Here is a 20,363-nt window from a genome sequence, read left to right as displayed (position 1 = left end):
GAGCGGGAACACGCGATGGTTTGATTTGACATCTAATGTATTTATTAATCACACAATTCACATGAATAAACATGAGCATATGCATGTGCAAGATTTTAGCAATGGCTAATTTCTGTATTACACACACTGCACATTATGATACAACAGACGAAACAGGATCAGAAAGAAATACAAGGTGCAAATACACTGATTTAAGACGTAAATCGTTACAAAAAGCACGTTTGCTATTGAGATGAAAGTACAGCATAATTTTTTAATTGCATAATTAAATCGCACATTAGGAATTACAATAAATGCATTGTATAAAGTCCTAATTTGTGTGTGTGTGTGTCAAACAATATGTGAGTTTGTGTATTTTTCTTAATTCTGGCCTTTAGTGTTAACACACGCACACGCATTTATTAGACACACTTGAAAATTGAACTTTTCATAGGAATTGTTTTTTGGAATTAACTGTAAATTGGGAGTCAAATTAATAAAATAAAAAAAAATGATGCTGATATTTTAGATGTTGCTCAAACATATTTTCCAAATTATATTTAACCTTACATTTTGAAAAGTTCCCGTTAATTCCCATGGAGAGTTTCCAAATTCCCAGAATTTTGCAACCCTACTTGAAATGTTATGCTTGTTTTGCAATTGTAATATTTTCCATGGATGCTAATTTTTGTGTTTGCAGATATGACACAGTTATTTGAAACGACTCCCACTTTCTGATTAGAACCAATAAATACTTCATACGAAAGGTTTATATTTTTAATTATTCCCGAAAATTCCCAAGCTTGAATTTACGTGAAAATGTACCAGCTATTTCCCGCACTTTTACAACCTTACTTCTCCTCACACGTTCTTCCAGTGATAAAACGAACGTGTGAGGATGTCACTGAGCCGTCATTGATGATCTTCATTAGGGGTGGGAACCTCTGTGTGGCTCACGATACGATACGCGATACACAGCTCACGATAACGATTATCTCACCATATGACGATACTGCGATTATCGATATATTGGTCAGAAATCAATCTAGAAATAATCTGACATAACAAGAAAACAAAAATGAAGTGAAAAACTAACATTTTTGTTCTATATCCTGAAAGACAATAAATCAAAAAAGTGTCCTATGAACAGTGACACTATTTTAGTGCAACATTTCTGTAAATAAGTGTCAACATACCAATGTAAACAAATAAGTGTCTCAAATAGTGCTTTGTGTAAACAAAAAAAAATAGGCTCTTTCTTACCAGTGACACCATTATAGTTCAATATTCCAGTAAACAAAATATTGGTTCCTTCAACAAACAGTGACAACATTTCTGTGAAGACCTAACTGTACATTTTAGTGGAAAAGCAGAAAAGGTTTTGAAAATAATAACATTTTTAAAAAAAATAAAAACAAAAATAAAGAAATAAAAAGAATCGATACTTAGCGTGAGCATGTCGATAATCTATCGTGCGAAAAAAATATCACGATGTCGCCACATCGAGATATCGTCACACTCCTAATCTTCATCGGTTTCTTTTACATTAAAACGGATCATTCAACGTAGACTCACGTTAGATTGGTCGCAACAATCTACTGTGGACATTTCTAATAATGTCACAACTGCTAGAAATGAACAAAACACGACTCAGCAGACCTGTTGTAGATACAGATTACAGACACACGGCGTCAGATATCCTTCACTCCTTCATTCTGTCCAACAGTTTGTAGGTTGACAATCATGGCTGTGGAGAAGCGCCTGGCGTTCTCTATCGTGCAGTTCCTCAGAGATCAAACCCACTGTGGCGCTCTGAATTCTGATGAGCAGGAGAGCCTGGAAGGTACGTCCAGTCCGACACTCTGCCAACAGCTTTGCTCCCTGACTGAAATCCAATATCTACATAATGCAGAGTAATGGTTCACACATTTTGTCCCTGAGGGTGATTGTTGTGATGAATTCATCTATTTTGCATCCTCATTTCACATTTAAATGCAGTCTTTAAGGACAAATCAAAGTTAATTGTTTTTTTTTTTATTGACAGCACAGAAATGTTGGCTCATGGTCTGTGGTCTGCATATAGCAAGAAACGGGGCTACTTCAAACTCTGAGTGTAACTTCTTGGATTGATAAAGAAATAAAATACCAAACAAACAAAAGACAGTTTAGTGCTGTTTATTGTTTGCACACGTAACTTTCCCTTTTCACATTTTCTTAACAACAGCTCAGATATTTACAGTATGTTACAGCACATAGGCAACTGTTATTACAGCAGGGGCCACAAAAATGTGATTGCTAATCCAAGGGCCACATTATCAGGATTCATGTCAGTATTTAGAATAATAACCAATCTGAGCATTAATAAAGGAAAGAGCAATGGTTTGTATTTTTGGAGGGTCTTTGTGTGTTATTGTTCTCTATTTCTGTTGTCATTTTAATATATTTTTCTCTTGTTTTGTGGTTTTCAGGGTGTTTTTATCCTTTTTTGAAGGAATTATTTGTGTTTTTGGAGTCATTTTGTGTTCTTGTGTATTTTTGTTGTCCTGTTGTGTGTTTTTCCACTTGTGTATTTTTTTCTGTCATTTTCTGTATTTTTGTTGTCCTGTTGTGCCATTTCATCTATCATATTATGTATTTTTGTCCTCATTTTATGCATTTCCGTAGTCCTTTTTTGTTGTCATCTTAGGTTTTTGGAGTCATTTTGTGGTTTTTGGTGCATTTTTTTTTCCATTTTTGAGGGAATTGCTTGTTTTTTTGGAGTCATTTTGTGTTCTCGTGTATTTTTGTTGGCCTGTTGTGTGTTTTGTCATTGTCCTGTTGTGTATTTATTCTGTCATTTTCTGTATTTTTGTTGTCCCGTTGTGTCATTTTATCTATCATATGTATTTTTGTCCTCAGTGTTCGCAGTCCTTTTTTGTATTTTTGTCATCATCTTAGGTTTTTGGAGTCATATTGTGGTTTTTGGTGTTATCCTTTTTTGGGGGAATTATTTGTGTTTTTGGAGTCATTTTGTGTTCTTGTTTTTTTTGTTGTCTTGTGTGTGTTTTGTCATTTAGTTTTTTTGTTGTCTTGTGTATGTTTTGTCATTTAGTTGTTTTTGTTGTTGTCGTGTATTTTTTTCTGTAATTTTCTGTATTTTTGTTGCCCTGTTGTGTCATTTTATCTATCATATGTATTTTTGTCCTGATTTTATGCATGATCGTAGTCCTTTTTTGTGAGTTTTTTGTTGTCATTTCATGTATTTTTTGTGTTTCTAGAGTCATTTTGTGCATTCACTTTGGGGGCCGGAAAGAATGATACAGAGGGCCACTGGCTGCCCATGTCTGTTATAGCATCATTTGTGAGCAACAAAAGTACCTAATTGTTTCAGTAGGGGGCGCAATAAAGCTTTACAGTGGTTGGCACACCGTGTTATTCGCAATAACTACATTAAAGTAAACTTTATTAAGTATTCATTATCTACAGTTTTACGTTTCAATGAAAAGTGATGATCAAATGGTTGAGTTTTGTGACGTTATTTCTATCAGCTGAACTATTCTTCTTTCTGTGTGTATTTTATTTCTGGAGCTAAAATTAGATTCTGTTCCGTCTCATGTGGCTGTTTCTCTGCTACAGTTGCGATACAGTGTTTGGAGACAACCTTTAAGATCAGCTCCAGTGATTGTCATCTTGCAGCGCCGCAGCCGCTCACTGAGATATTCCTCAACTCTTTGCTTAAGGTTTGTTATTAACATCATTTTGTACCTGAAAAAACAACAAATAAAAAACAAGCTCAGACTGCAGTGCTCACCATTCAGAACTGTCACGTTGTTTGTTCTTTTTAGACTCCAATAAGGTTTATTATTGTGTGTTAACCTGTGTTTTTAATGGCACAGTGACACTAATTTCTTCACATCTTATTGGATTTTTAGTCCAAATGTGCTCCATCAATGTGAATTTACTGGTTATGAAATGAATCAGTGGCTGCGTCCCAATGGTGCCTCCTATCTCCTTTCCTATCTACTTTTCCATAACTCTGTGGATGACGTCACTGGGTTAAGGAAAGGTATTAGAAAAGGAGTTAGGAAAAGGCGATCACGTTTGTTTTGACATACAGACGCACTTCTACTAGGTGACGTAATAATCCGACAGCTGTTACGGTTTGCCGTGGTGAAAAAACCACAAATTTCCAAAAATGGACTACTAAGAGCAATTTATAACAATATAATCTAAAAGAATCACAAATTTGAATGTAAATCAAAGGAAAAGACACTACCAGGATACGAGGAACAAAAGTGAAACTAAAAGAACGTCACATTGAGAATGGTTGCTCACACTCACCTTTCACTCAGAAATATGAATTAGGTTGAATAAAACATAATGTGGCTAAACATGTCTCTGATCCCTTTTTATGTCAGTTATAATCTGATCATATGGTTTACATATAAGATATAGGTTTTAGATTATTTAAAGTTGTTTGAGGCAAATTATTGCATTGATAACGTTACATAATCTCCATCCTTTGTCGGTCATCGTGAGTTTGCGTGAGCGCACGGGTGTGCGTGTCCCTTTAAATGTTGACATTGTGGGTCAGCATTATCTGGTCTCCTTTGGTAAAGGGTGCATCAGTGTTTCTGAGGCTAAAGGAGGTTATAAAGGAAGCACTGAGTCTCCTTAAAGAAAATTTGAACGCACTTTATCACGGCCACCATTTAAACACTTCCGGGGGTTAAGGAAAAGTGGATAGGAAAGGAGATAGGAGGGACTATTCGGACACAGCCTCTGACTCTTCTGCTTTGTACAGAATGATAACCTGACCGTTCCAGAGACCTTGCCGTCGCCCGAGGACATTGAACAAGCTGAGCACCTCAAGAATGAAGGTGATTATTATTCGCCATTGTTTCCCTCCTGTACACTCTATAAAAGTTTAATCTCAACCATATGACCTTTGTAAAATGCCTTTAAATCAAAACTTATCTGACTAGGAATATATTTTGTCATGTACAAACAGTTATTTTCGTGTCTTCAATATTTCTCTGAAGTGTTTTTTTAAAGGGGACATATCAGGGTTTTAAATCCTTCCTTTTTAGATATAAATCATACAGTTGTGGTCTATATAAAGCGGAACTGCAATGATTGGGTCTGAATTCCTCATTATTATAGCTCCACAGGCCCCTTTTCTACCCCTTTTCTGATGTGCTTCTGAGAGCAACTCGTTTTGGTGCGGTCTCTTTAAATGCAAATGAGACACTTCATACCCCGCCCCCTCTCCAGGTTCAACTCCACCCTGCTCGGCCATTTTTGTAGTTTGATAGAAGAGATATGGCTATGTAGCGGTGCAGAAAAAGTTTATTCACACATTTTTTACACAATGTCAACAACAGAAGACTTGTTCATCCAGCCTTACATGTTTGAGCCAGAGTCTGACCCGGCGGAGCGAGATTAAAATGAAGATAATGAACCTGCAGAACCCTAACAAGTGAGCTAACACAAGCACCGAGCTAACGCTAGTGCCAAGCTAACGTCACGAAATGCATTTTAATACAGTCTTTTCGGAGACAAAAATGGCAAAATGAAATGACTAATGAAAACTTTAGACTTAAATTAAATCACGTAGGCCATATCATCAAGGATCTAAAACGAGCACACAGCGCTAACATATGAAGACGGTGCAACTGCTAATGCTAACAAAACAATGACAGGGACGTCTTATCATCACACTTTTTAGCGTTATTTACAGCTTACCGAAGTGCTCTGTTCGTCGTCTCCAAAGATAGAAGGAATTGAACCCTCAATCAGACAAAGTCTTTAGGCAAATCCTTCTTTATACTGGCAGAGGTTGCAGAAGCAGTCATCCTTGAAGTGCTTCACGCACACAAAAATGACCTTACCCACAGATGTGGGTACATTTCTGTAAAAAATAAAACTCAACCAGGCACTTTGAAAAGGTTCTGATGCTGGGAGACGGTGTAATGAAGCGTGTGGGTTACTACATCCAACAACCAAACATTTTGACTTATCCTCTCGTAACTTCGGCATCCTTGAGCTTGGACTACAAAATAAAAGCGAAAAATAAAAATGGCGGCTTGCTCGAAGTGTTGGGCCTGGAGTCGATGTCCTAATTTGGCAGTTCCGCTGACGTTATTGTTCAAAAAACGTAATAGAGAATCGAAAAATCGAAACACATTGAAAAATATGACCAAAACAGAATATAAAGATATCTACGGAGCACCTGAAGAGATTAATTTGAACTTTTCTGTGCTTCTAAACAATCTAAATATACATCAAAATGCATTTAAGGGCTAAAAAAGTGGATTTAGCATGATGTGTCCCCTTTAATTTATATAGTTCTCCATATCAGTAGGTGGCAGTAGTTTGTAAAGACTGCATTGTGCCGTGGAACATGTGCCAAGGCTCACAACAACATTAAGCTACAATGCTAATATTCTTCTCGACAGCATTTTAGAGCCTCGGATTTTGCCGAGTCATGTACGGAAGAAAAATGATTGTGTAACTGAACTGTTTGTAAAAAATATCAACAATTAAACTTGTGGAAAAACTACTGCAGTAGCCCTTAAATCAGGAACGCCAAACTCATTTTAGTTCAAGGTCCACATACGACCCAGTTTGACTTCAAGTGGGCCGGACCAGAAAAATCCACCGTTTTGCAGATGAAAAAGCACAAATTCAAACAAAATCCTGAATGTTAAGCAATTGGTGAAAATTCCTTGACTTTGCAACTAATTTTCTCGAAATTTGCAACTAATTCCTTGGGGTAATTCGAGAGAATTTTCAAGGTTTTTAAAAGTAATTGCAATTTAATATCACTGTAAATAATGTAGTAATGCAACCCCATTGTATTTTATCCACAATTTATATCATAAGTGTCAAACTCAAGGCCCGGGGACCAAATCTGTCCAATTTGGCTCGCAGGAGGAAAGTGAAAATGATAATATTTGCAGCACCTCAGTTTTCCTGGTGCTTATATCACAACATTGCAGTCATTTTAAATGTTAAACAGTTGAAAAAACTCAAAATTCTTACAAAATCGTTCAATTTTCCCCAAATTATGATATAATATTAAATAGAAATTGGTCACTAAATCTAGGAAATTTAAACTGAAGATATTCTTAGGACTGACATCTGTCACTTATGGCTTGGATAAGGTTGGTGTCTTACATATTTTGAATTTTATGTATATGTAGAAGTGCAAACTATGATCAGAATCAGAATCAACTTTATTGACCAAGAGTGTATGAATACACACGAGGAATTTGTTTTGGTGACCTGTGCTCTCTCAGATAGTGTAACATTAAATAATAACAATCAACTAGAATAAATAAAAATAAATATAAAAAAGAAGTATAAACAAATATAAGAGTAGTTAGATGAATATGTGCAAACTAAATATAAATAACAAGATAATAATAATAATAATAATAATAATAATAATAATAATAATGAAATAAAATAAAAATACAATAATAATAATAAGATTATAGTGCAGTAGTGCATTGATGAGTAGTGCAGGTGAACATTTAAATGAAAATATTATGTCCATGAACATTCACAGTGACAGGTTGATCCAGGGTTGTTATGTTTAGTTCCATGGTTATTTCACAGTAACAGAAACAGGTCTGACACTATGACTGTTTAGAGTTGATCAGAGTGACAGCCTGGGGGAAGAAACTGTTTTTATGGCTGGTAGTTTTGGCGTACAGTGATCTGTAGCGTCTGCTTGAGGGGAGGAGTTTAAACAGGTTGTGTGCAGGGTGTGAGGGGTCTGCAGTGATGCTACCTGCCCGTTTCCTGACCCTGGACAGGTATAAGTCTTGGATGGAGGGCAGATCAACACCAATGATCTTTTCTGCAGTCCTGATTATCCTTTGTAGTCTGTGTCTGTCTAGTTTGGTTGTAGATCCAAACCAGACAGTGATGGAGGTGCACAGAACAGACTGAATGATGGAGGTGTAGAACATGATCAGCAGCTCCTGGGGCAGATTGAACTTCCTCAGCTGTCACAGGAAGTACATCCTCTGCTGTGCCTTTTTCCTGGTTGTGTCTATGTTGGAGGTCCACTTCAGGTCCTGTGAGATTGTGGATCTTAGGAATCTGAAGGAGTCCACGGTGGCCACTTTGCTATTCAGAATGGTAAGGGGGATGAGTGGGGGGGGATTTCTCCTGAAGTCCACTGTCATCTCCACGGTCTTGAACGGGTTCAGTTCCAGATGGTTCTGACTGCACCAGAGAGCCAGCTGTTTCACCTCCCGTCTGAAGGCAGACTCGTCCCCATCCCTGATGAGACCGATGACGGTGGTGTCGTCTGCAAACTTCAGGAGTTTCACAGAGGGGTCCCCTGAGGTGCAGTCATTGGTGTAGAGGGAGAATAGAAGTGGGGAGAGAACACACCCCTGAGGGGCGCCAGTGCTGAGTGACCGGGTGCTAGATGTGATGCTTCCCAGCCTTACTTGCTGCTTCCTGTCAGACAGCAAGTTGGTGATCCACTGACAGGTGGAGGCCGGCACTGTGAGCTGGGTGAGTTTCTGGTGAAGGATGTCCGGGATGATGGCGTTGAACGCAGAGCTGAAATCCACAAACAGGATCCTAGCGTAGGTCCCTGGGGAGTCGAGGTGATGCAGGATGTAGTTCAGTCCCATGTTGACTGTATCCTCGACAGACCTGTTTGCCCAATAGGCAAACTGCAGGGGGTCCAGCAGGGGCCTTGTGATGTCCTTCAGGTGGCTCAATACCAGCCTCTCAAAGGACTTCATGACTACGGACGTCAGGGCAATGGGTCGATAGTCATTGAGTCCTGTGATGGCAGGTTTCTTTGGGACTGGGATGATGCTGGAGCTTTTGAAGCAGGAAGGTACTTCACACTGCTCCAGTGATGTATTGAAGATCTGTGTGAAGATGGGGGCCAGCTGCTCAGCACAGGCTTTCAGGCAGGAGGGAGATACTCCTTCTGGTCCTGGGGCCTTTTTGATCTTTTGTTTCTTGAATAGAGCTGGCACACATCTCTTTCATTGATCTTCAGGGTAGGTGGGGGGTCAAAGAGTGAGGTAGGGGGGGAAGTGGGGGGAGCAGGAAGGGCCAGGTGATGGGCTGATGCTAATGAGCTCGGGGGTGGGTGTGAAAACCTGCAGTAAAAGCTATTCAGGTCTTGAAATTACTCGTTTTCCCACATAAAATCAGTGGCCCACTTGATATGAAACTGCTCTGTATTTGGCCTCTGAACTAAAATGAGTTTGACACCCTGATTTATATGGTAATTGACCATATAGTCCCATTTTTGCTGTATTTTTAACTTTGAAAAAAATCTTCCTGTGGGCCGGACTAGATGCTCTGGAGGGCCTTAAACTAAGAGCCCTGTTGGTGCAAGCACATGTTTGAGTTTCAAAATAAAAGTCTGTGGAGAAAAATGTATCAAAGGTTAAGTTAGAGGAAACCCAAGTGTGTAATGTGTGTTTGTAGCAAACTCTTTAATTTAGTAAAGATGCTAATAATTAATAGCGTTACTGAGCACAAATGCAATAATGGATGGTTTTACCTCCAGGAAACAATCACATGAAGGAGGAGAACTACAGATGTGCAGTGGAGTGCTACACCAAGGCTATTGATCTGGATCTGAGGAACGCCGTGTACTACTGCAACAGGTACTCACAGCTTCATCTCACAATTTCTACGTTTTTATAGTTTTATTTAGCAGGCAGATAAAGTCACTGGACTAGACCAGAACTTGAATAGAAGAAGCATTTGGGACCTGGTGGGTTTTACTCATTGCAGAGCCGCAGCTCACAGTAAACTGGGGAATTACACTGAAGCTACTGGAGACTGTGAGAGAGCCATTGGGATCGATCCGACGTACAGCAAAGCCTACGGGAGGATGGGGTGAGTTTCATTCTGTTTATAGAGAGCAAACAAGAAGATTATATACTCATTTCGACGTCAAATTTCGTACGACGTTACCAGGGTTATTGCCAGCGCTGTTGAGCGTAGGGGCCCCCGATGTTGTAATTTTGCTCCCCTACGGAGCGATGGCTTTTCAGGAATGTAGGGGGGGATTTTCTGTTATTTTTTTCCTTTTTTAATCGGTACCGTCGTAATAATTGTTGCACACTTGGACACAAAAGGGGCTTCCAGGGGTGCACGAGTTGTTTAAACTCTTTTTTTTAATCTGAATACCCGAGAAACACATACACATACCATCTATTTATAACAGGCGATTTGCTCGGATGCTCCCGTCTTTACCTGAGGACCCCGAGGACCCCTGCAGCCACTTAGCTGCCCCCGATGCTGCCTGTGTGCATCCTCCGCTTGTTAATCGTAATCACTGTCATATATAAACAGCTTGTAGCTGTAGCTTCAACCAGACGTAACGTGTAGCGACACATGAAGCTGCTCGTCATGTTTATAACTCCCAACAGATCATTCTACATGCGCACACGGATGTGAATACAGTCCGGTTGAAACGTTTTCGGCCCAATTAAAGCTCTACTGTGTGTGTGTGTGTGTGTTCCAATATTACTGCAGGTCTCACATTAAACCTCATTTAATTTTGATTTTTGGAATCAGTCTTTTGAATAAAATGTTGTGTGTGTGAGTCTTTAGTAGTGGAGGACCTATACCAAGCATGACTAACTAACTCCATTCATCATCACCTTCACCAATTCAACAAATAACTTTCAGCTCTAAATTAAGGCTGGAACAAATATTTAAAAAAAAAAAAATGAAGCGTCTCTGGACTTCAGACAAATCTGACTATTGTTCTGATGTAGTGTAGTGTAGTGTAGTGTAGAATAACCGGGCATGTGCACCTGGCGAACTGCGCATGCGCCTCCATCAAGTTGAAAAAAGTAAGAATCTTTCCTCTAATTTTTAGGGTTAGGGTTACGGTTCGAATTGGGGTTTATCTTAATAGGAAAATTTAAGGTTGCAAAATATTGTATGTATACGTGTAAATATTTACTACACTATTAGGGATCTATTCTCCCATGTGCGTAAGTCCAAAAGGCCGTGCAGTGGTGCTGTTTTTGGCTGCATGCTATTCTCCCCCTGTACTTAAGTCAGTCGCTGCGTGCCTTCATCCCAGTTACGCACTCTGGGTGGAGCAGCCCTGAAATGTGGGCGTTCTCATTCAAATCTGGCTTTACGCATTCTCCGGTGTGCGTAAGCTCTTTTCCTCTTACGCGCTTCTAACCCTGGAATAAGTGCAGCGCCCTGATAAGGTGAAACATTATATTGCACTAGAAATATGGACTTAGTTACATTTGAAGCCACACGGACTCGTGTGTCGTGCAGCAGCAGCTGTGATCACTCAGCTGCCGCTGCGCGATTATTTAAAACTCTGACAGATGCAGTTCACGTTGTTCACAGTGATTTAACTATTTTCATACTATGTCCAACAGAAAGTCACAGTTTGATCCACTACAGAGTGAAACAATCTGTCATATGCAGATGAGGATGAACCACAAACTGTTCCCACACATATTTTTAATGAGGCTTTAAACTATTTATATTTAAAACTGCGTATTATGGAAGCCAATAGTTCTGCTTCACTGCCGGATCTTTTCTATATAAGCGTGTTATGCCTGTATTAACACTGTGTTAGGATAGCCGAGTGGTCTGATGGAACTACCGGTATTCGGCTTACTGCACATGCGGACGCATGCACACAGGAAGTGCCGGATCTATAGTCAGGATTGTCTGAGGTGCGGGTCCAGACCAATAGCAACAGCCTAAAAAACTCCCAACTGTAGCTTTACTTCACTAAATTTGGCCCTTAGAGAGTAAAACATTTCTAAATTTTCCGTGCCACGTGATCCCTCTGTTTTGTGAAAAATTTCTGATGAGAACCCTGATTACCACTTGCTCACTAGCCACTGACTAGTTAGAGTTTTTGTTAACCCTAACATGTCAGACCTGACACGTCCCAGTTGGAATAGTTTGGTTCACCAGCTATTTTGGATGTTTCACTGGGGTTGACAGCGTGTCGTTGTCCAAAAAGCCTCTCTCAGATGTTAGCTCGGATGTTAGCCGCTGGCTGTAGCTGAGCTCTGCTCTGGCCCGCAGGGTCTGATGGCGTAAAGTCAACATGGTGACCATTTAAGTTGATTTATTACAACCAGAAAAATGACATAAGAGGTTGACCCAGTTTGACAGGAAGAGACTGACGTCTACTGGTGCAGGTTTGAAGCTAAATATTGCTTCCTCGCGGTTTAATCCACCCTTACTTCTATATATATTGAACAAAAAGAGTACTGGAAAAGCTGTGAGAAGTATAGCAAACATACTTTTATAATGATTATAAATAGTTGCAGTGGTGCATACTTAAATTCCCTTCAAAATAAAACTCTATATAAATAGCTTTTTGGGAACAAGGCAAATGCCTAAAATTCATTGACAAATGCATGCGTGACCCACTTTTGGTTCCCGACCCATAAGTTGCTAAACTAAAGTTGCAGAACAAGTTAAAACTGTTTTTTCTTTTTTTTTTTTAATAAAATAAAGCACTTGATGTGCTTTACACGATAAAAAGTGAAATGATGAAATTATTTATTACTTAAACAGTCTAAGATCGAAAAAAACATTAATCCAGGAAAAAAAGGCTCAGAATATAAACTGCATCAAATTGTTGTGCACAAGTCTGACAAATCACATTTTGATTACCAGATACCACACCACATCTTTAGAGGTCTGTTGATGCATACAACCATATGGCTACTTGGTGTATTTTTTTTTTTTATTATTGCTCATTTATATCCTATATATTCATTATTATTATTATTATTATTATGATTTTAGTGTTTCTGGTTTGTTTTTGTTTTTTGCACCATCTACCATCTCACATTTCTTGTATTGTTTCAAACTCTATTTGGCAATAAAAACTATTGTGATTCCAATTTATTTTGACACATATTTTTCCAATGCTTTAACAAACAAAATCAGTAGAATTTAATAAACTGGATTTTACCCTGTATTAAGTCCAACTTCTAACTAAGTATTAATTGTTCTGTGGCTCTTTGCGGCTTCAGTTTGGCTTTGACGGCGATGAACAAGTACCCAGAAGCCATCTCCTACTTTAAGAAAGCTCTGGTATTGGACCCCGAGAACGAAACGTACAAATCCAACCTGAAAATCGCCGAGCAGAAGAACAAAGAGGCTTCCAGCCCAGTGAGTATAAATAATATCACCTAATGAAGAGCCAGCTGATGTTTGATCTGAACGCTCTGACCTTTGTGTGCCACAGACAGTTGCTGGACTGGGCTTCGACATGGCCAGTTTAATCAACAACCCCGCCTTCATCAGCATGGTAAGAACAGACCTCAGTTCAGATTATGTTCATCATTTAGATTTAGTCTTAGAGTTGGTCACAGAAACTCCATTCAATGGTCCATGAACCGATACAATCTATTACACTTTACAGTTGAATTGAAAGCAAGAAAACAACTTAAAAACATGAGCCACGGCCTATTATTGTGGTTTTATTCTACATTTATTTGCTAATTTTTTTAGGCATATTAGAAATCTCAATTCTCCTCAGATGTAGAGCAGGACTCAGCTTTGGTGGCCCCCTAGTGGCTTTTGAGGCCCTATGCAATTACAAAGTGCACCTATAGCCAGAGACGCCTTTCGGTTGATGCATTCTGTGCAAGATCAGACTACAATAATTACATTTTACATAAAACGGTTTGTCAGAATAAATCTTTAAAGAGTAATTGAACTCCCTGCTTTCTCCTGACCTGCCACTAGGAGGGAAATGAAAAAAATACCTTGATTATGGGCGGAACTCCTGAAGCAGTTAAGACACGCCCAGTCTGTACTATTAAATCTCAAGAGAAAGATCTATGCTATGCTAACTAGCTACTCAACACTCACTATACATCTCTATTCACAATTATCTCAATCCAACCTACTCACCACAGATTGTAGAGTCCTCAGGTGCTAGTTTTTATTGGAGGGGCGGGGCCAACAGCGCTTGTTTGTGACGCAAGATGGTCCAATGATGTCACAAAATCAATACATTTGTTTTCAGCAGTTTTGGGGTTTAGTTACTCTTCAGACAAGGATTTATTCGACTAAAGTTACTTCGATTTGGGTTTAACTGATATCAGTGCATCTTTAAAGAATAACTTTTTTCTGCTGAAAACAAATGAGTGTTGTTGATTGATTCTTGTTTATCTCTTCACATTTTAGTCAAAGTGTTTTAATTTGTTGTACAGTAGTCCCTCGTTTATTGCTGTATGACACAGCCTTTATAACCGGGACCGGACTAGGAAGGATTAGGCGTAGAGGCGAATCAGCAAGGAGGTGGTAGTAGCAGGTAAAAGTTCTCTCTGTAGCACTGAGCTAGGATAGCATTAGCCGCGAATCAGACCGGCTTTTTTCACTGGTGGTTTATGTTTATGAGAGGAGAAAAAGGAGCGCAGCTCCTCTCTTCAGCAGACAGTGAAACTCACCGAGTTGGATGTGTCGCTGGTGGGTGAATGCAGCCAATCAGTGCACGTTCATACGCTGTAAATATGCGAAACACCAAGGCCGCAAAAGGTGAACCGGGATATAGCGAGGGATTACTGTATTTTGTTGTAAAAATGTAAGAGTGACTGCCCTCTATGCGTTGGAACCCGGCTAGAAAAATCTATATGTTTTCTATTGGCTGAGAATGGTGGTTTGTGACGTTTTAGTGGCTTCTTACATCACTAACCACCCCTGTTAGCCCCGCCCCTCCTACAAAAACTAGCAGCTGTGGACTCCACAATTCTCTCAATCCAACCCACTCACCACAGATTGTAAAGAGAGAGGGATAGTGAGTATTGAGTAGCTACTTAGCATTTCATAAATTGTATAGTAAAAACTGGGCATGTCTTGACTGCTCCAGGAGCCCCGCCCATGATCAAGGGATTTCTTTGAATTTCCAGCGTAGATGCACAACAGCCAAAAGCCCAGGGTTTTAGTCACTGTTTTAGTGAAAAAGCATGAGGACAATGATAAGTGGACACTGGTGAACATCTTTGTCCTGTTCTTCACTAATTGACACGCTGTACGTTAACCAGCCTGAGTTATTGTCCTGCTCTGAGAGCCTCAGTGGTTAAACGATGACACATGGGAACGTCTGCCAGGCCGGGAATGTTTCTCTGAGGATTCCAGAGTTTTATTGCACAAACAAAGTCATGATACACGTGTCACAGACAGCTCTGTGTGTGTGTGTGTGTGTGTGTGTGTGTGTGTGCGTGTGCGTGTGTCAGGGTCAATTATAATTGTGATTGCATAATTGGTAATACTTACAGCTATGATGTAATTGTATTTAAAAAAATATGTTGCGGTTGTAATTGTAATTGAGTTCAGATAATTGATTTTGTAATTAAAATTCAATAAAAACTGTCATTTACAATTTAATTAAACTCAAACCTATGGAACCATGTTACAGTTCTATGGCTTACACATACGTAGTTAACAATTATTAAAATGTGTTTCATCTCAAATTTCCCACTACCTGTCAGTTCTCTTCAGGATCATTTTACCATTAAAAATATATATAAATCTAAGGGTACTTATACTGACAGCAAAAAAACTACACCAAAAATATTAGTACCAATATTTTCATGGATAGCCTAATAGAAGCCTAACAAGGTAACCAAGAGATGAGGAACAAATTGGATGATAGATAATTTTTTCAGTGTATTTTACAGCTGATTTAAAACAAAACTGAGCCGTTACCATAAAAGATGCTAACAGAAAGCTAACACAAGAGGAAGGTAAAGTTTTATTATTTTATTTATATTTCAGGCACAGTAACTGTGACTATTTGTAATTGAACTTTAGTAATTGAGAACGTAATTTTTTAGAAAAAGGCTTTTTTCTCAGCTTTTTGCTCTGAAACTGAAGATTTGTGTAAAACTTGCTCTATTCAACGGCTGATTACAAAAGAACGAAACGAGCCAGAAACAAATGTTTTTTTTGATGAAAGTAGAGGCTTCAATCTTTCAGAATCTGGTCTGATTTCAGATAGTCATAGTAGAAAATATTCTGTGGGTCTGAACGAGTTAAAAATAAAAATGTAATTTAAAATAATGATTGATATACCTTTTTGTTTAATTATAGGTTTTTTTATTTATTAGTATTTATTTTGTTTCCTCACATGAGTTAAAAACTAATATTTTCTGAAAAAATTGATTCATATTTCTAAGAAAACAGAATTTGGAAAAAAAAATAAAGCACATGCATTTAAATGTATAAAATATATAAAAAAATCGTAAATCGAAATATCTGTAAGAAAAATCGCAATTAGATTTTTTTGTCAAAATTGTGAGGCACGCACACACACACACACACACACACACACACAGTATTATAATGTATAGGATTTGTAAATACTGTCTAAAAAAATCATAATTAAGTCATCATTGAACATGGGTAATTGAAGATTTAAAAGTGTAGTTGAGCCCAACCCTGGTGTGTGTTGTAGTTGATGACCCACCTCTGCGTGTTCTCTGTCCACAGGCTGCGAGTGTCATGCAGAACCAACAGGTGCAGCAGCTGTGAGTATGATCTGATCAGATTGCTCTCAGATGGACTCCAGCATGTCCACGCCGCTCACTGATTGGCTGTTGGTGCCTGTGTTTGCCCAGCATGTCAGGAATGATGTCCAACGCGGTGGGGGGGCCCGCAGCAGGAGTGGGAGGCCTGTCGGATATTTCCAGCTTGATCGAAGCGTGAGTGTTCTGTTCCCAGTCCGATGTGATTGATGATGGGATGGCTGCAGCTTTTCACCTGCTTTGGTGTCACTGTGTTACAGACGAGCTGCAGACCAGTCAGCAGATGGAAAACATTCCACTATGTTACATAAATGATTATTATTTCTACATGCCAAACATTTACTGATACACACACGACACAATATGAGCACGCACATGAACACATTTAGGTCAGAGATTTATCACAGCAGGGGCCTCTTTCAAGGGCCACATTACCAACATTCACGTCAGTATTCAGATGAATTTCAGTCAGAAAAAAAATGGGTTTTTTATGTTTTTTCTTTTACTATATTTTCTTTTCATTTTGTGTGTTTTTAGTCATTTTTCATACAGTATCTTTCTTATCATTTTGTAGGCTTTTGAAATTCATTTTCTATATTTTTGTCATTTTGTGCGTTTTTTGAGTCATGATGCCTTTTTGTTGTCATTTTGTTTTATCAGTGTGTGTATTTTAGTTTTAATTTTGTGTATTTTAGATTTAATTTTGCACATTTTTGTGGTGATTCTGTGAGTTGTACTTTATTTTATTTTTATGTGTTGTTGGAGCCAAATGGTCTCATTTTGTTAATTTGCGTGATAAATTTTTGCTATTAATTTTGTTTATTTCTGTTATCATTTTGTGTATTTCTTTTGGCGCTTGTGTATTTTTAGGAATCAAATTATGCTGTGTTATTGTCAATTTGAGTATTTTTGTTTTCTTTTTGTGGGTTATTTGTCATTGTGTGTGTTTTTGTTGTCATGTTGTGCATTTTTTTTAATTTGTATGATTTTGAAAGTTATTTTGTGCATTGTCCTGTTATTTTGTAGTCTTTTTTTTGTATATTTTTCTGTCATTTTCTTGTCCTTTAGTGCATTTTACTATTATTTTGTCTTTTTTTTGTTATATTGTGTATTGTCCTTTTGGGCCTATGTTACGAATCTAGATAATTATATCCTGGATTAATCTCCGTTAGTGAGCTTCACCTGTCAGAGAGAAGCTGTGCTATGAAGCACAATCACAACACGCTGAGTGAAGCGTGTTGATTTCAGTCTGGTTAACCGGCGCGCTCTAGTGACGGAGGTGGATATTACAGCGTCAGACCAATCACACATGGAGGAACTGTAGAACGTCACAATTGAGGAATAATTCTTTAAAAATATGAAGAATTAAAATCCATAATTCAGACTAAAAACAACACTGTTGCTGCAGTAAAAGCAGAAAGTAACTAATGCAGGAATTGATGAGTGTTAATACTTAAATTAGATTATTAATGGAGAATAAACAGACACTCTGATCAGTTTCACTTTCTTTTACCTTGTGTGTGGCTCTGATGCTGCGTTCATGCAGATCAGCCTACATCATAAGGTGAAATATATTTATATTTTAGATTATCTTATAGGACTGAGGCTCTTTGCATTACCCCAGAATACATGAATTAATAAAGGAATTAATTAATTAATCGGTGTGAAAGCTCATTATGCACGCAGGCTTTATCAGCCGACTTATTTTACTTTATCAGTCCATCAAATATAAATCTGTATGTTTCCTAAAGGATGTTATCGGTAAATGAAAGAATTGCATCGATGTCTAAATATTTTCTCTTGTCAACTGTCAGATCAGATCCACACAGTGACGTGTTCACACATCACCTTTTATTGGACAGGTCGCTTTCTAAGAACACTGATTGGTCGAGAGGCGGAACTTTAGTACTCTCTCAGATCCTACCCAGAACAAAACCTGCTCCTGACCAGGCTAGTCGTTCAGCATAAGTTACCATGGTGATTTTGCTTCGTAAGACGTTAGCGATCTTCGTAGTCCAGCACACACTGATTAAATCCTGGAAGTTAGCGCAATAAGAGGTAATCTGGATTCATAGCATACCCCTTTTGTGTATATTTTTAGAAGTCGTTTTGTGTATTATCCTGTTATTTTGCGTGTTTTTAGAGTCCTCATTTATCAAGCATTTGTACGTCCAGATCTGAGCGTACGACATGCGTTCCGCCAAATTCACGCAATTGCGACGTGATCGTACGATCAGATCTCACGTCAGGTCTGACCTCGTGTACGCTAATCTGAGTGAGTGGATTTGTGCTGTAGCACAGAAAAAAATCTGAGTCTGAAATAAAGTAGTAAACAAACCTCAGCTGTTATTTAAACAAGCAGACACACATTCAGGACAGATTAAAATGGGTTATTAAAAAATGAAATGAAAATGAATAATGAATTTTAAAAAGCCCATGACATTACTGATATTACTGATTACTTTTTTGTTTTCCTTCTATAAACCCACTGATAAACTCTTGCTACCCAGGCTGGAGAGCAGAAGTTCACCACAACATGCACCTGGATCATAGGAGTGCTGCTTCTGCTGTGTTGAACCGGCAGGGAAACGCTGTTGTACACCACAAAGGAAATGTGTTATTTTAATCTGTTTTCCAAAACAATCTGTAGGTGAATGGAACGATGTCTGATTTATCTGCGCAGCTCTGAGCAGCCAAAGCTGAACCAGAGTCAGCTCAGCCCCCACTGAGGCTTTTTAAGGGATTCGTTCATTTCTTTTAATATGTTGTCAGGGTCTGATATGAGGTTTGGTCGCTCTGCAGCGTGCACACAGCGGGGGATGGGGGGGGGGCGTTGCACGGGCTCATGCTCGCCAGCCGGACTAGTCTAAATGTAAATAATTATCTTGATCAAATACTGGGATTTATGAGCTCTTTAAATTCCAGTTTTCACAGTCTCGAAAAGCACATCTTTGTTTTTCTTCACCTTAGTTGTGAAGATGATGATTTTCATCTCTGGAACGTTTATTTCCTTGTAAATGTTTGTTTGACCTCAGTAGGCGGGGCCTCCGCACCTGGAATATTTAAGGGCGTAACATGTTCATCAAATTTAGCCGCCGCATTTACACCAGATCATTGGTGCACTGGGATTGGTCAGATACAAATGTTTCATAAGTGCCACGTTGGTCCTGTCGTTTAGATTTGCACTCGTTTTCACTCAAGGTTGATAAATGAGGGCCATTATGTGTATTTTTCCTGTCACTTGAGGTTTTTTTTCTTGTCAGTTTTTCTGTAAGCTTGATTGGTTGTCGACGCAGTCAGTCAATGACTCGCACACATTAACACCTATGACCAGCAACTCCAACCAGTTTAAGACACTTTCACTTTCCTTACCATTAGTGCAAAATGCGGAAGTGTGTAAGATATTCCATTGTTCCCATAGAGGCCAACAGTTCGCCCAGCAGATCCAGCAGCAGAACCCAGAGCTCATCGAGCAGCTGAGGAACCACATTCGCAGCCGTTCCTTCAGCGGCAGCGCCGAGGAGCACTCGTGATCTACTCTACGGTATTTATTTACCAAAAAACAAAACATGAAAAAAGGTAAAGCTCACCTCAGCAGATGAAAGTTTTAATTCTTCTTTAATTCCAGCCTCATCATCACGTTCCAAGGAAGGGCCTCCATACGACGCGATTACAATCTATACTCCCACTTGTTAAAGTCAACTCCCCGACGTCACTGACGGAAGAGACGAGGTCAGGGTTGAAGGCGCTTTACTGTGACTAAAGGCTCGGCTGAGGGGTGGGGGGGGGCGAGGGCCTGCACACAAATGAAACAAACATGCCCCCCCACCCCCACATATACAGTACAAGGCCAAACCAATCTAACCATTA

At 38.9% G+C, this 20,363-nt stretch overlaps 1 protein-coding gene across 2 annotated transcripts in view; it reads left to right on the top strand.

The window, feature by feature from the left end:
• sgtb (small glutamine rich tetratricopeptide repeat co-chaperone beta) overlaps window positions 1–20,363 on the top strand; it is a 20,673-nt gene extending 310 nt beyond the window's left edge. The window contains exons 2-12 of one of the 2 annotated variants that reach the window (XM_028462095.1): window positions 1,706–1,822; window positions 3,595–3,698; window positions 4,763–4,838; window positions 9,515–9,614; window positions 9,745–9,849; window positions 12,993–13,131; window positions 13,208–13,270; window positions 16,459–16,496; window positions 16,587–16,670; window positions 19,915–20,037; window positions 20,122–20,363. In XM_028462095.1, the coding sequence (XP_028317896.1) occupies window positions 1,723–1,822; window positions 3,595–3,698; window positions 4,763–4,838; window positions 9,515–9,614; window positions 9,745–9,849; window positions 12,993–13,131; window positions 13,208–13,270; window positions 16,459–16,496; window positions 16,587–16,670; window positions 19,915–20,026 (921 nt within the window). In that variant the 5' untranslated portion in view covers window positions 1,706–1,722 and the 3' untranslated portion in view covers window positions 20,027–20,037; window positions 20,122–20,363. Of the gene's footprint in view, window positions 1–1,705; window positions 1,823–3,594; window positions 3,699–4,762; window positions 4,839–9,514; window positions 9,615–9,744; window positions 9,850–12,992; window positions 13,132–13,207; window positions 13,271–16,458; window positions 16,497–16,586; window positions 16,671–16,753; window positions 16,921–19,914; window positions 20,038–20,121 lie in introns of those variants that run through there. The other variant, XM_028462096.1, reaches the window with a different exon arrangement.

Source organism: Gouania willdenowi, chromosome 12, assembly GCF_900634775.1.
Source record: "Gouania willdenowi chromosome 12, fGouWil2.1, whole genome shotgun sequence".
NCBI lineage: Eukaryota > Metazoa > Chordata > Actinopteri > Blenniiformes > Gobiesocidae > Gouania > Gouania willdenowi.
The sequence above is the reverse complement of the archived record's forward strand: the minus strand, read 5'-3'. Positions and strand labels throughout refer to the sequence as shown.